Source organism: Trichoderma aggressivum (assembly GCF_033847375.1).
Source record: "Trichoderma aggressivum f. europaeum strain CBS 100526 chromosome Unknown scaffold_059, whole genome shotgun sequence".
Taxonomy (NCBI): domain Eukaryota; kingdom Fungi; phylum Ascomycota; class Sordariomycetes; order Hypocreales; family Hypocreaceae; genus Trichoderma; species Trichoderma aggressivum.
In genome coordinates, this window is record NW_026946425.1 from 37,446 (window position 1) to 54,013 (window position 16,568).

Consider the following 16,568-nt stretch of genomic DNA (forward strand, 5'->3'; position numbering starts at 1 on the left):
CAGTTAACGTATAATTAGTCTTGAGTATACGCCGTTCTATTATAACACAAGACGTTAGGCTATACGGAGTAGTAATAGATTAAATATGTATTATAAAATGACTTTTGAATGTAACTCTCTACCATATCGAGAATAAACGGGTGGACCTTTTGTAAGGTCTGCCCCCTTCTTTGGGCTGGATCATTAAGGAGCGGTATCAAGAATGAGCTTGTGAAATGTTTCCGCGACATATTACACATTATGTTCCGTCACTATGGGCATATTAGCTTCAGGACAAAGGTACTCTACAAAAATTCGATACTCACAGCCTGTCATGGATATTCTTCCCGACGGCAAGATATATACATGGTACTCTTCCCGCAATGTGCGGATTTGATCTGGTCGCAAACTGGTCATTGAGAACATCCCAATCTGTAGTGTTAGCGATATCCAACGAGTATCTCCCAAAGTGCAAGTAACTTACATCTGTTAATATATGATCCCATCGGCCTGGAGTCTGACCTTTTTGAAGTCCGTCTACCAGCCTTTATCGCATCGTCCTCATGCGATCACTCATGTGGAGTAAGTCGTGCTGCCACTGGACCTTCAAGTCCTTATTTCCAAGCACTTTTGCTACAATTTTGGAACCATTTATAGGACAAGTAGTAATCTCGGCACGAGATAGACGTGTGAGCATGTTGACGACTTTTGTTCGAGTGTCATTTGTCCGGCACACGACGTGAAGCGCGCCTATACGCTCCCCGTACAGACCAAAGTTCTTGGAGAAGGATTGCGCTACCAACAATTCTAGCGAAGTATTTCGGAAGGAATATCTTATGGACCAAGCATCTTCATCCAAATCTCCAATTGCAAACCCCTGACTACGTGCGAATTAGCTCTTGAGCTACTGACATTATAGGCGAGTCTGCATACTAGGCAAGATCAAAGGACGGAATAAGCCTCTTTTCTTCGCAGATGCTGGCAATGGCCCTCCACTGTTCTTTTGTGAAATCCCGTCCCGTGGGATTATGTGCGCAGCCATGCAGAATTATAACATCACCTTCTCCGACTATGGAAGACATAGTAGACGTGGCGCCTCCAAAATCGATATCCAATATCTCCTTGTTAAAGTAGGGATACATCTCACGTTTGATATCGGGATCTGCAAGTTTCCAAATTTCCTCGTGATTGATCCAAGTGGGATCTGAGATCCAGACTATGCGCGGGCAGATAAATTTTGCTAAAAACAAAGCACCCAAATGATTTGCCCCGGTGCCCGCGATGGTTTGGATGCTTGCGATAGTAGATGCATCCTCAGGTGTTGCATCGAATACAAGCTTTTGGGCACCCTCGAGTAGTTCGGGATGGCCCAGAATAGGTAAATGTTCGTGGTCGGCAGTCGGGTCATCCAGTAACTCTTGTTTGGCCGGGACATGATTAGTAGAGATTGATTTTAACAAAGCATTGATGAGATACATTACCTTTCGTACCGATGGCAAGATCCAGGGCCTTGCATTTTCATCACGATAGAAATCGGGACTCAGATCAACTTTCAACGGTGAATGATCTACCTTGTATGCTTCAATCAAGGCGAAGGCGGCGTCTGGTGGTGCTTCGGAAAGGCTGGCCAAATGAGACATTGCTGCGAGATACAGAAGCGTCCCCACGGATAATACATCATCAAATGTGTTCTTCTTGGTTCAGTATTTTGCGTACATTTGTATCCATTCTAAATCACACATCATTTGGCTGGTCGTTCATCTCGCCGTGTCGTGAAGTTATCTAGTACAGGCCGTATGTGGAAGCTCTAGAAGCCAGGACACGGTGATGGTGTCTAATCCCCGAGATAGAGAGCTATGCGATTCTACGCAGAATGTTCATTTAATAAACTTGATCATATGATGGAGTCGTTAAAAGCCCTTTCTTTCTCGGTCTATTCTAGGATTTGTTCTATTCATATAGCTGTCTTCTCATACCTGGGCCACATATCAGCTATTCCACATTCACCTGTCTCTTTATTTCAATTGCTCATCAACCAATACAATCCTATATACAATGAGTCAACCCAGTTTACTAGACCGACTTTGGGCTCTAGATACTAATACGGTATCTGATGCCTTGGATTTCCTTAACCTCAAAGGAGCCACGTTTGGATTACAACCACTATGGGACTGCCCCAAGATCGTAGGACGCGCCAGTACAGTGAAAGTTGGCCCAAAGACGGAGTCAGCTCCCACGGCCCACCTCATTGCACCGGTAATAGATGCGGTTACTTCAGATGATCGAATTCTTGTCATTTCTGGTGGCATGGATGGTATTTCCTGCTGGGGCGATATCATTGCCAATGCCTCAAAAATGAAGCGCATTCGTGGAACCATCATCGATGGCAGGAGCCGTGATATAGATGGAAGCCGTGAAATTGGATTTCCAGTTTACGGCCGAGGCATCACCATGATTATCGCACGCAATCGATTGGTACAAATTGAGTCGGGCAAAGCTCTGCAGATGCGAGGCGTTACGGTCCATCAAGACGACTATATGATCGCCGACAGGTGTGGCACTGTGTTCATACCGGCAAAACACATCGAAGAGGTCCTGGATTTTGGCGAGAAGATTAACCGTCGCCAGAGCCTCATGGTCCAAGCTGTTCGTGCAGGCCAGCCTGTGTCAGAAGTGATGCACGACAAGCAATTCGATAATATCAGCGACATGGATGCCGCAAGCGTGCCGCCAGAGGTAGTGAAAATACCCTGTCCGCAGAATCCCAAGAAAGCCAGTGTCGAAGATCAAGAACTGGTAACGCTATTTAAGGACTTGGATACTCCCGCAGTGTCTGACGCCCCTGATAGACTTGAAATTCCCGGGCAGGCTCTCAATATTATGCCTTTGGTGAATTATAAGAAGGTAACAGTCGGCCCTGCTTTTACTGTACGTTACGTACCTGCAAGCGATCCGCCTGGGAGTTTTGGGAACTTCATTGATGACGCTGCCATCGGTGATGTTGTAGTCATCGACAACGGCGGACGCACCGATTGTGCCGTTTGGGGCGATATCATGACACAGTATGCTAGTTTACGGGGCATTGCTGGGTCTGTCATTGACGGTGTGTGCCGTGATGTTAACCGTGCCATCACCGGGACTGGCAAAGATCGGGTTCAAATAGGAAGCATCAACGAGCCAATCAGGATTGGCAAAGTACATGTTCAACCTCGGGACATTGTTGTTGCTGATACAAATGGAGTGGTTATTGTTCCGCGAGATTGTGCCCGTGAGGTGGCTGAGACTGCGCAGAGAATCGAGAAGAGTGAAGCCAGTATCCGAGAACTGATTGCCGGTGGACTCACAACTGCAGTAGCAAGAGAAAAGCTGGGCTATCATACTTCGCAAAGGTAGTCTATAAAGAAACAAGTGGACGAGAGAATTTACTGTCGATGGAGAGTTCACCGGTATGTTTGTCAAAACTACATGACAGGCTCCGATCTTAAGCCCTTGCATAGAGTGGCTTCTTTTCTACATACCTCGTGATCTATCTGTTGAGTTGTCACGTGGGTCTGTGTGACTACTCTCTTTGGTCAAGCCCACTTTCTGTTTGCTGCTGTTTGCAGCGTTTTTCCCTTCTTCATCATAGATCAGTATAGCAGAACAGAGAGTTTTGCACCATTTCAGCTTGTCAGCTTGATACTATCAACCCATACTCATACACAAAGCTGTCGTTATAGTCTCTTGTCTCCGTGCTTCTTACTTCACTGCCACGCACATGAGATCTCTGCTCGTATTAATGGGGAGAATAATCGTCTCCATGTTCAACTGTTAGGTACGACCCTTTACTACATGATCTTCAGTCTATGTCATCTGTATGCTCGATATGGTAAACCACTATTTCGAATTGTGCACCAGCGTAAGTCAACAATAACTATGAGTCATTACAATAGTATTGTCTACTATTACTAGGCCACCCCATCAAAAGACGGAAACAAGGGCTTCGAATCTGTCATTTTCGCCAGAAACGATAGCTTACTTGGCTGCATTTCTGATACGCAGGAACCGGGTGGGGGACGCACATCTAGACTGACAGCACGATCTCGGCTTCTGATAGTAGCGGTGACAGGTCAAACAGGGCATGTGAAGGTTCGTCACACACCACCGCTTTGTATATACTACCTCATGATTCATGCATACATATCACAACTTCTATGTACTCCTCGAGTCAGTTATTTCGAATGTGTCACACTAGGACATGTTTCGTGTAGTAGTAAGCGGCTCTCTTTCCCTTTATGAGAGGCCCCCGAAATACCCCAATGCATGGGTAAATACATGCAGCGTCCACGCGAAACTATTACCTCGGCCGCTGTCGTAATGCCTCTTGGACACACGCAAGAGTATCCTCCCTGGACAGGGGATCCCCCAGACCTGTAGGGAGCTTCGGAGACGTTTACCGTGCAAGCCACGGATTGCAATGGTCAATAAGACAGCTCCACAGGCTACATGTAAGCTGCCTGTCTCAATGAGATAGGTGCATGTATTGTGCCCCCTCACTTACACGTATTTCGGCCCAGATCCATTGGCGTCTATTCCGTACCGAGCACAATACAAACATAAATCTGGAGAGCGCACAAAAAATCACGAATCTACCACGTCCCAAAGTTACGTACACGGTACGGGCTATTGTCTTACAGCAGCGGAAAAAGTCTCCGAGCCCATTGACAAATAGTAGTCATGGAGACAGGCAAGGGATCCTTCTCCAGCATGACAAGCGGCAGGTTCGGAATCAGCAAAGTTGAACTGCCGGGACGCGAGAGGGCTGGGGCCGAAACAAAGGATTCCCCTCAGCTGAGCCGAATTCCTTGTGAACCTGCGAATCATATCGTACTCCGTAGAATGCTGGGGTCTCGGACAAAAAAACTCGGCTTGTATCTCACGGCATGGCGCACAGACTGTGGCTGAGAACCGGTGAGGCGATTGCACCGCATATGGGGGCCTCTCGTAATAGTATCACGAATGAGTCAGCCGAGGCATTATGGGCTCATCACGATCCAGTCTACAGAGTACCGTCTCAACAAAGCCAAGCCAAGAATGTGGTGTTTTGGACGAGGGCATGGCTTTGTTGTGTACGGAGTAGCCACGCCCTACTCGACCACTACCCTGTCGATGTCATGCAGACCACCACTCAAGTGCCGTGAAAACAGATGATCCGTTCACATGCGAATCCATCAGATGCCGCAGTGGCTACTGGGTAGGCTGCCATTAACGATGTAACAGCTGCCCGTACTTGGCACATCGGGGAATTGGTGCCTTGCATCCGTCCCCATCCTAATAAAGTCGTACGAGTATGTCACCATTAGTTCGGAATGTTGGTGGCCATAGCTTAGACGCGCCGTAGCATAGAGGTGGTTTTTTTGTAGGAACTTTTTCAACTTCCAAGTCTCGAACAGTGAAGCCGTCCAACAGCTCAACAGCTGGTGGAACGATCAGGTGTTGTCGGCCTCGAGCAGCCAGGACTGAAATTCTCGCCATTTGTTGGCGCTAGCCGACGTCTTTCGGCGTCCGCTGCCCTGCCATTGCTCTCGGTGTGAGTGTATCCGGTTTCACTAAAACGCCCACCTGTCTGTCAAAAGAAAAAAAGAAGAAAATACATGTCTGGAAGTCTGGACCCCGGTTCCGTCGATCGGAAAGGAGCCGGCGGCGTGTAGCCAATATACGAGTTGACGTAAACCTGCATTGCTTTGGCTTCAGGAACAGGCTAACTTGCAGCCGCATATTGTGGCAGGATTGGATTCATTCTTGGCCAAACGCAGGGCAAAAGCCACAAATTCGTATCCGAACATCGGCATGGGTCTCCGGTGTTATCGATCTCTCAGCTTCTGACAAGTCGGCGATGCGGCTGATGGGCAAGATGCAAGTCAGACAGAACTCTGCAAATTCGCGAATAAGTTTCAATAGGCGAGGTCAACCCGGCCGGCCTAGCTCGATTGTTAGTCCAATACTCCCTTGTCCGATAAGACTCGACTTGTACGGGGAAGTTGAGCTGTAGGCCGAAGTGATTTGGCGAGCTGAGAGGCCTCATCTAACGGGCATCTCAAGATGGATAGATCTGATCTCGAATGATGAGCCCCCTACCATCAAACACAAAATATCCCATCCTGCGGCTTCTCATCTGTCCGCTTTTCCCCGTCCAGACCCAGAGCGCGTTCGACACACCTCAATCCCGTCCGTAATGTAAATGTTCCGCCCCCAATCAGTATTTACTCCCGAATTGACTCAGACTCGCCTCGTTCCGCGCTGCGGTACGGCACACGAGCAGGGCTACAATTCACGCCCAGGCCCCAAACTTCGACAGCACTAAACAGCGCCACCTGAATGCGCCCAAGCTCGTCGCACGGGGTCCTAAAGACGGGACGCCATCCGTATGGACAATATTCTATGGCGTGTGGCCGGTGGCGTTGCTTCAGGGGGTGAGTTGAGGCTGCCTGTCGCGAACCCGCCCAGATCTAAGGATTGCGCAGTGCTTGTGGGAATAAGAAGTGCGATGTCAGACACTGTTGCTGTTCCAGTGGGTTGGGCAAATACCATGACATATCAGAACAACGCCCATGTACATAATGCTCTCGTAACAGGTACGGTAAAGAAACCAAAATGGAGGAGAAAATTGAGAGCCCAAGAATTGTGCCCAACTCGAAGCGTCAGTGAGACGATACATCTGTACCTAGGGGTAGCTTGCGCCTCCCACGGCCCAATATTGAGTTCCATGTCTGGGATATCAAGACTTCCGAAATCGATAGCTAAGGTACATGTAGTGGAGCTTTTTGCCGTGGCTGATGCACAGCTCCCCTTTGCAGGTTTTTTACCGGCTCACCAGCTCAGGCATTTATCTTTGCAACTCCGACATCTTCTCGTAGTGATGATCTAGTTGCTGCTAGCACAAGCCATAGTTGCCCGTAGTTGCGTTATTGCGTGTGTCTTGAGGCTAGGCCCCCGTCTAGACAAAGGCAGTGCTGATCTAGCGTACCAAGTATTGGACTCTTCGATACCTGCCTGATTCTACCTACCCGGCACGAGAGTACGTATTTTGGATTGGACTGGATTGGCGACAGCTGATGAGGCAGAACTATTCAGAGTTCAATATTAAATGGGTCTGTAAATTTGCCTCGAAAATTTTACTACATCTGTGGGCCGGTTTACAATGTCCATGGTCAGAATCCAGGTATAATCGAGGCTGTTAGTGGCATCGTAGCATCAAAGCTCTTAGCACTTGGTGTTTTTTTTTGGGTCTAAATCAGCCCATTTCATATACCTAGAAATTCGAGCCATGGCTTCTCAACGCCGGTCTCATGGCGCAACAGTTTCCCGATGTTGCCAAGACACCAACATCGGCCTACCTATAATGGACATTTTCACTGCTATTGTACTAGTAAGGGTTTTTGCACCCAGTGCCGCAAGTGAAGCTGAACAGAGAGCTGTGCGGCGATGCGGATTCGTTATACCCGATGCCGCTCGCACACGCTACACCAGAGAGGCAATAGTAACACCAGGGCCTGTTCGAAGTAGCGTTCTCACGGAGTACGCTCCGCACCAAGGGGGCCGGCTTCAACAGCGGGCCTGACCCTTCGCAGATCTGGTGCGGGAGTTGATTGACATCCACATGCGAGTACCACTGCGACTACAACGAGCAGTGCCGATGACCTGTGCCGAATCAACGGCGTTGCAAATATGTACCCAATAATGCTTATGGATTGGATAGCTAGGCATTTGTGTGCACCAGTAATTATTTGCCAAGGCTAGGAGTCGAAATTTCTTTCCGCGTAAAGCATTTTGCGGAGCGTGGAGTAGAAGTATCTGATGTTGTTGGAAGATTGAGGGTTAAGCCACGGTGCTGTATACTTGTATACTAGCATCGGTCACGCCGTCGACTTGAGGACTTCTAAGGGTTGAGAGATGATATGAGAAGTACAACAGGCGCTAAACCACTGTCCGCCAGCACGAGAATAGAAGAAAACCAACGCACCTTGGGAATTGATGTTCTTTGTACTGTACGACACCAGCACCGGGGAGGCGCTCGACCTCCACACTGGATGCTTCCACGAGCCTTGCACGTGGATTAGGTCAGGGACACTACAAAGCAAGATGTGAGACGTTAGTGCCTCTGGCTTGACCCTGAAGCCGTTCGCTTCTGGATAGCCACAGACATGCCCCCGCCTAGAAGCAGGGGATATGAAATTTAGGCAGGGTCGGCTCTGGCTCTGGACAGCCACAATGGGTTAAGGTGAAGCCAAAGCCGGAAATAGGTTTGATGGGGAAAACAGAACAGGAAATGAGAAGAATCTAAGCGGGCGGGGCGGCATTTTGGCCCTCGGACTAGCCCACCCGGTGAGGCGTGTGTCATGAGCTTTCCCCTAGCACCTATGCGCGTATGTATGTACGATTATATGCGGGAGAGCTGAGGCGATGTCGTCACAGCCAGGGAGAGGAGGGATCTGCCATGGAGCGATGAATGATGCATGACAAATGCCACTTCAGATTTGCCCTGGTATTGTAGAATGTAGGTAGTGGTAGAGCCTTTGAAAGACCTCAGTGTGGCATGCCGATGATGCTGACATGTGAGTATAGAATAGACTCTTGGTCGGGAGCAAATACCAGTCCGAGTGGCCTCGGGGTCGTGAACCTATTGGGCACACTTCGTTCCGGGATATCGGGATGAGATTGCCTCCGTTGTTGGTGAATAGAGATCGCCGTGTTTGGTGTAGGTACAGTAGCATGATATGCGTGACATGGCAGAGGGCCGCTACGCTGGCGAACGAACCTAGAATACTGGGGATGGCACAGTTTGGTCAGAAATCGCACTGCGATGAATCACAAATCAGACTTGTGTGCTGACATGATGATCAGGCGCCTCGAAATCCGCTTACGGTATTTTCAAATGTTCGACTTTCCCTTTAAACTTTCAATATTGAATGCAACAATATCTCTCCTTGCGCACGGAAGAGATAAGACAAGCAAATCATATTGTATGCGGCTCAGCTGTCTCAGAACACGTGTGGCTGGGAGTGAACCATATGAACGGGATGTCCTTGTATGTACAAGGCTGGTTGGTGTTACAGTAGCTGAAACAACCGCCCGAATCAACCCGTCACTTTCTTTGCTTGCCTCCCAAAAAGTCGAAACCCAGCAGTCTGGCGAGTCGAGTCTCTTGATTAGCTTGGCTGACTTGCTACGGCTTGTTCTATTACTCGTATATCCCCACCACAATTGACGTTGCCCAAATGATGGTGGCTGACCTTGAAAGAGAAGTTGGATGCATCTCCACGCTGGGCTGGCAGTATCATAAACTCGTAATATCCCATCGAGGGCCATTTTGGACAAAAAAAATGATACAAATTAATTGCCACTAGCGGTCATGGGTAGTTGAGTGATTTGAAATGCGATACGAAGCCGTACTCGTTTCTTGGAGCCGACAAGAGCAGTTGAACCGGGACCACGGCTGGTTGAATGGCGGCCTCTTCAACGAATGCGCGCGAAAAGCTAATGAGACATAGGCGCAGAGAAAGGGAGAGAATATTTGGTCCTCAAGGGGCCGCTTCCAACGCTGTAGAGGGGATTCAAGGAGGTTCACAGTAGAATCCGGTTTTCAGACTTTGGACCCAATGGCTCCCTGCAGCATCAATGTGATAGAAAAGAACCTCTTGGGTGTGCCGTGGCGCAGTACGGAGCGCAAGTTAGCTTTTCTGCTGGTGGTCATCAGGGTCACTGAGCGTGCCCTGGACGCGCGCGGAGCACTTGTAGGCAGGATACACGTCAGACGAACGAACTCCAACTCGGTCTGAGAGTTCATCTGGCATCGACGGATTGAAACTGCGGAGAAACTGATGAGCAAGGCAACAGAATGAACGGCCTTTCATGGCGCGGAGGCGCCGTATTACCGCAATCAGTTGGCCAATTTGAGTCTCAGTTTGACCTGACCGTTGCACCCGTCGCCTCGGGACACAATGACATCCATCTACTCCGTTGTTTCTGGTGCTACGGACACCTCGAGAGCATGGGCCACAGACAAGACAGCCGGGGCCACTCTGTGATGCCGGAGGAGACGTCTGCATAACCCCTGCATCCATCCCTGCTCATGTCCTTGGCAGTCCACCAGAGCCCCTGCGGATTGTCCTCTTAGCGCAGGCGCTTGGTAGTTCCCCTTGCCCCCGGAGCCATCCAGATTGGCCTGGCTGTCACTTTGTCACCCTGGCGAGAGACCTGAGCGTGTGGTGACGGAGGCAGTATCGGCCATGTATCTAGGGGCGTGGATACGAGTTGACAGCACACGCCTTTGGTGGTGATGGGATTGCCCAAGGGGCGAGTGATTGGTGGCAAGGCGGAACAGGAACACCTGGGTGGGTAGAACAAGTCCCAATATTAGTTGCTCGAACAGCTTTTCCAGGACGGTTGGCGCCAGATGCGGTCCAAGTCAAGAACAGCAGCCTCCCCAGACCAGACAAGAGCCGCTTGTCCGACCTCTTTCCTCTCTCGATTCGCGGTTGGGCATCCTCGAACGCTGCTTGATAGCACCTCTTTGGACGAAGCCTTTGTGATAGCGGGCGACGAGAGAAAAGCGGCCAATCGAACCACTCAGCTAGCCGCCGGCATCTCGAGAACAGACAACATAGCGCCAATCAACAGCCAGCATACCTTACCTAGACGAAGTACAAAGTCGCACCGGACAGCTAAGAGAAAGAGTGCACGATAACTGCCAGTGCTCAAGCGCGAGGCATCAGATCAGCGTGGGAAGAAAAAAAAAAGAAAGGCTGAAGTGAACCCACTGCAGCGTCTCTGGGCTCATTTTCCCGCCATCTCAGCGTGGCCTTTCCCCCGTGCCCCTTCTCGCCTGGAGCAAGAACGCTGCCAGCCCCCCGAAAGCAAAGGCCAGGGAGCACCTGAACCAGCCAAGACACCCTGTTCGTGCGCTCCCGACTCGGATCGCCGCCTTGCATGTCGAGCGCATTCCGATTCCACCACGACTGAACTGTCCTGTCAGCACCGAGTTCTGCTCTGCCACGCCACGCCACGAACCGCTCGACTCGGCTTACGCATGCTAATTGCGGCGTCAATTGCATTGATCCATCTGATCGCATCGTCCGTCCGTCCGTCCTGTAAGTCCGCTAGCTCTAGCTTCAGCCCTGCCGCTATTTCGCCTCCCCAGCCAGCCAGCCCGCCTCCAAGCACCGGCACCAGCACCAGCACCAGCACCAGCACCAGCCAGCACGGCATGACTGCTGCTGCTGCTGCGTAAGGCGGCGACAAAGATCGCAGAGTGGCCCTTGAGCTGCTGCCCGCCTCCGCCATTCCCGTCGCCTTCGTGTGTTGTCACGGAAGCTGCCGGGCGAATGACTGTTGTTCATTCCTCGGCTCCGCCTCCCGCCTCCCACGGCCTCCTTTCATTCCAGACTCGGCCCGGCACTGCTTCCCACAACAGAACCAGCGATCGCTGAGGCATGCATGGTGCGGTTTCAATTGCTGATGACGCAGGGCAAATCTAGGTTCTAGGTTCTAGGTTTTAGGTTCTACCTCTACCAAGGTGCCAGATACCTATACGATACCAAGCGGAACTCCAGATCTGGAGAGCAGCAGGAGCAGCCCTACGCAGGCACTTGCTTACTTGCCCGCTCTCCATTCTCCCGTGACACACAATACAACAACACACAATACACAATACACAATACAGGCCATCACAACTGAAACTGAATCCCGCCACGACAACGACTCGACTGCTCCAACAAGCATCATCTTCCCGTCTAACACACCAAGAACCTTTCTGCTTTTGATACGCTAACACGCAAGAACAACGACTGCTCTGTTTACCGCCGTTGCACGTCCCGTCTACGCGACAGAGACGACTTCCGCCTCTCCCAACTATTGGATATTTGCTGTGACTATTCCGGACTCGACGTCGGCCCAGTCGTATCTGATATTGATATTGCTCGCCCGACCTGGATTCGAAAGACTTGTCATCCGATGACCTGAACAACAACTAGTGTCCTTGGCCTCCCTAATGCTGAGCGACAATCGAATGCGAGCGAGCCTCCAGGTGGCTCCCCTGGAGCTCACCAAGTCTCGGCCTGAAGAGGCTGGCAATGGCTCTTCCTCACACGACCAGACGCCCAAAGGCGATTCAAACTTGGACGCTTCGCATCTTGGCTCCCAAATGACGCCACCGGTGACTCCCTATGGCTCGCAAGAGGATCTGTCCACTCGGCCAGAGTCCCATATACCGCCTGTCTTCCACAACTTCCTCCGCGCCTTTTATCCCTTTGAACCTACTCTCGCAATGAGTGATTCTAGCGTTACCCTACCATTGGATGAGGGAGATGTTGTTCTGGTGCACTCGATTCACACCAATGGCTGGGCGGATGGAACACTGCTGGTGTCGGGCGCTAGGGGGTGGCTTCCAACCAACTATTGCGAGGCGTACGAGCCAGAGGAAATGCGGAATCTTCTCAAAGCACTGCTTAATTTTTGGGACTTATTACGAATTACAACTATTGACGAAGGGCACATGTTTCAAAGCCAAGATTTCATGAAGGGCCTGATTGGTGGAGTGCGATATCTGCTGGTAAGTCGTCTTCCTGTTACCATACGTAGTATTCGCTGGTGATGGCGCAGAATTAACATGCTACATGTAGGAGCGTACTCAATGCCTAAGTCGAGAATCTCCTCTCATTGAGCGATGCGAGCCTTTGCGGAGATGTCGCAAATCCCTTTTATCAGAACTTTCTTCGCTCGTGAAAACTGCAAAGCGGCTCCAAGAACTTCAACTGGTGGCATTGGATTTCCCAGAAGAGATTAACGACGTCGTAGACCAAATGATATTGAAGGCTTTCAAAATTGTCACCAAAGGAGTGCGGTTTCTCGACGTCATGGACGATGATAAGCGAGCTCACGTTTCATTAACGACGACTCTGGCTCCAGTGATCGAGGAAACGTGCGTTCCGCCTACACCTCCCGCTGATAGGGCCGTGTTTGGCGAGCAGACACAAACGGCCACGGATGACCGTGCTTCTGCCGCCGCAACTGCTGGAGATGCCGTCTCTCATACATCCACAGAGACAGGAACCCTAAGTCGACCAGCCCAGGGTGCCCGCTGGAGTAAGCGACTATCATCCCTAAGTGCCCAGGTCGGCGCCAACTCCCGCCGACACTCTCAAGTAAGCATGAACCGACTCTCTGCAAATATGGCTCACCGACTGTCGCTGGCTGGACCATCACCCCTTTCTCGTCCTCACCATTTAGTCTCTGAGCGTCTCAGTAAAAGCCATGATACGTTCCTCTCCCATCTTGGCTCATTCATTGGGCGCCTACACTTGCAATCTCAGTCACGGCCTGAGCTTGCAACCGCCATCAAGCTGTCTGCCATATCTGGAGGAGAACTCCTGGCCGTTGTCGACGCTGTTTCTGCGCAAAGCAGCTCTATGATTGGCGCGTTGGTATCGTCGAGGGAATCCTTGCTTGACCGTATCCAAGAGCTTGTGTTTGCTGCTCGAGATACTCTAGCGAATGCGGAAACAGAGGGAGCTGATATCATTATGCCACAAGACAATAACATTATGCTAATGTCGGCAACAAGCTGTGTACGAGCAGCTGGTGAATGCGTTGCCATAACGAAGGGCGTAATTGAGAGAACAGGAGACTTTGAGCTCGAGTCTGATGGCAACGCCCTGCAATTAGATTTGAGTATTCTCGATGCAACTACAACACATTCGAGAACTCCATCATTGGCAGAGAGATCTGAGGTTGCTAGCGTTACTGGCTCTGCTCATACTACGAGTGACTCAATAAGCTCTTCCGTCAGACGGCCGAGCGTGGTGGCACTTGACAAGCCACTGCCCCGAGTCCCTGACAGCCAGCCCGACGAAGAGTCCACTCCTCAAAACCAATCTCCCAAGACGTCCCGCCCCCCATCGGTAGCAGAGGAAACTGTATCCAGCCCGGCATCTTCTGCCACATCTATTGGCCGAACACTGCCGCAACTACCAAAACTTACCACTACTCCTATGCCCAGGGAGCAGCAGAGCACAATCGAAAGCGGCTCTGCTCGGGACCAGGATCCCCATTCCTCCTTTGATAGCATGGCTGGTTCCAGCGCTGGAAGCAGCACAACATACATGAGCCGGGACTCAGAAGTCAGCCTGGTATCTCAGACCTCAACCCGCGCCACTACTCCTGATCATACAATGGTTCCCCGGAGCCAACCTTCTATATCCGAACTGAGCACTACGGGAAGCTCCATTCACTCCATCCCCACCGAGGAAGCTGACGAAGCCGAATCTAAACTTTTAATGAAGACGTATGCGCATGAGCTGGTTTTCAACAAAGAAGGTCAAGTAACGGGGGGTACGCTCCCGGCGTTGGTCGAACGGTTGACCACACACGAGGCAACTCCCGATGCCACATTCGTTTCAACATTCTTCCTGACCTTTAGGCTATTCTGCACTCCCATGCAGTTGACGGAGGCGCTCATCGATCGATTCGAATACGCGGAGGAATCGCCACAGACTTCAGGCCCCGTCCGCCTGCGAGTATATAATGCTTTCAAGGGCTGGCTTGAATCGCACTGGCGTGATGCCGCCGACCGTGAAGCACTGGCGATTATTATCCCTTTCGCAGAGGATCGGCTTAATGCCGTCTTGCCATCTGCTGGCTCCCGACTGCTGGAACTAGCGAATCGTGTGTCGGGCGAAGGCGCGCTGGTGCCTCGGCTTGTCTCTTCTATGGGCAAGACAAGCACGGCCATTGGCCAATATGTGCCCGCGGATCTGCCTCTTCCCTCTTCCGTCATTTCAAAGGGTCAGCAGAACATGTTGCAGTCCTTCAAAACTGGCAGCGCTTCGCCAACCATACTCGACTTTGATCCGCTGGAGCTCGCTCGTCAATTGACCATTATGCAGATGACCATTTTCTGCGCCATCTTGCCCGAGGAGCTTTTGGCCTCTCAGTGGATGAAAAAGGGCGGAGTGAATGCTCCCAACGTCAAAGCCATGTCTTCTATGTCTACTGACTTATCCAACATGGTCGCTGAAACGATTCTTCACCATACAGAACTCAAGAAGCGTGCAGCCGTCATCAAGCAGTGGATCAAGATTGCGCAGCAGTTCCTCGAGCTCAACAATTACGATGGCTTGATGTCCATCATCTGCACCCTTAACAGCAGCACCATTAGTCGCCTGCGCAAAACTTGGGATACGATCTCACAGAAGCGCAAAGACAGCCTCCGCCAGTTACAGGACATTGTAGAGCCGGGACAGAACAACAAAGTTCTCCGCGCCAAGCTGCAAAATCACGTTCCTCCTTGTCTCCCTTTCCTAGGCATGTACCTGACTGACTTGACTTTTGTCGACATTGGCAATGCGTCAACAAAGCAAGTGGCCGAGGGAGACGGTGCGGAGGGCTTGACTGTTGTCAACTTTGACAAACACACTCGCACAGCCAAGATTATCGGAGAGCTTCAGCGGTTTCAAATCCCATACAGGTTGACAGAGCTGCCTGATATGCAGGAATGGATATCCGCACAATTCCAGCTCATCCGCGAAGGAGACCAGGGGAATGTTCAGGTGACATATTATCGAAAAAGTCTCTTGTTGGAGCCTCGCGAATCGTCATTAAAACGAGACTCTGAGCCACCGGCTGCGGCTGCGACACTGGCAGCTCCGTCTACTCGAACTGATCTTTTTGGCTGGATGACGCGCAGTGGACAGAGCTCGACGCCATCATAGGGATGCTCCTGTCATTCGCCCTTGCTCTCCCCGCGAATCTTGATTGACCATCGGGGGGTAACGACATTCTCAAAAAACTCTACATGGCCTCCGCGCACCTATACAAAGCTACTTACATTTGATTTTGATACCCCGTCATTGTTCTGGTTAATTTCTCTCTTAACCCCTGAAATGCAAACGCTCAGCCTTGGGGCTCTGATCAGCATTGCACCTCATATATACCTGAGCTACCATGTTTCTGTTGTGGCGGAAAGCGAGCGAACAAAGACGGGCCCTTATAACGGTTCTAAGGGCTTCGCTCCAGACGAGGTCTTCTGAACATACGACTTTGTCCGTTCACCTCATGTATGGGGTTTATTGAATACGAAAGAGTTGAGGAGGTGTGCTATTTCGCTCTTAATGCCTCGTTACATGATATAACTTGTTTTTTTCTTTCTTTCTTGAAATTCGTTCGCTGGGACGGGGTGAGGGTACCGGAGTTAGTGACTGCTTTCGTTTTATATCGGGTGGCACGGGCGTTGGAACACAAAAGGGCCTAATTTTTGAGCAAGTCCTATTGATTGAGATGATACATGATCTGTCCTTTTTTTTGGCGAATTATTGGGAAGAATTGCGGAACGCGAACATGCTAAAGCGGTCATGGGACGGCGTCACGAAGGGATGAGGTGGGCGCGCTGTGGACATGGAAGGTTTTGCGTACATGGGAGTTAGAATCTGTATCGGATGGCAAATTAAACCAAGGTAGAGAGAGTAAAGAGATATGAAATTTGATATCATGTTAGTAAACAAAACAATGGAGGAGCTGAAAGAATCCGTGCTGAACACTGCAAGCTACAAGCTACA

General features: G+C 50.6%; 4 protein-coding genes across 4 annotated transcripts; 2 read left to right on the forward strand and 2 right to left on the reverse strand.

Annotated features, from left to right (window-relative positions):
- Positions 1-526: 526 nt before the first annotated feature.
- Positions 527-1,619, reverse strand: Triagg1_9780 (uncharacterized protein; the record flags this gene model as incomplete). The annotated part of the gene is made up of 2 exons (XM_062904775.1): positions 527-860; positions 913-1,619. 2 exons carry the CDS (start codon positions 1,617-1,619, stop codon positions 527-529), a joined length of 1,041 nt encoding a protein of 346 aa, XP_062751237.1.
- A 415-nt stretch (positions 1,620-2,034) lies between these two features.
- Positions 2,035-3,372, forward strand: Triagg1_9781 (uncharacterized protein; the record flags this gene model as incomplete). The annotated part of the gene is made up of 1 exon (XM_062904776.1): positions 2,035-3,372. The coding sequence occupies one exon, from the start codon at positions 2,035-2,037 to the stop codon at positions 3,370-3,372; it is 1,338 nt and encodes a 445-aa protein (XP_062751238.1).
- Positions 3,373-10,652: 7,280 nt separating this feature from the next.
- Triagg1_9782 (uncharacterized protein) lies at positions 10,653-11,301 on the reverse strand (the record flags this gene model as incomplete). Its single annotated transcript, XM_062904777.1, has 3 exons — positions 10,653-10,682; positions 10,779-10,976; positions 11,029-11,301. 3 exons carry the CDS (start codon positions 11,299-11,301, stop codon positions 10,653-10,655), a joined length of 501 nt encoding a protein of 166 aa, XP_062751239.1.
- Positions 11,302-12,025: 724 nt separating this feature from the next.
- On the forward strand, positions 12,026-15,725 carry Triagg1_9783 (uncharacterized protein; the record flags this gene model as incomplete). Its single annotated transcript, XM_062904778.1, has 2 exons — positions 12,026-12,568; positions 12,639-15,725. 2 exons carry the CDS (start codon positions 12,026-12,028, stop codon positions 15,723-15,725), a joined length of 3,630 nt encoding a protein of 1,209 aa, XP_062751240.1.
- Between the last annotated feature and the right edge of the window lie 843 nt (positions 15,726-16,568).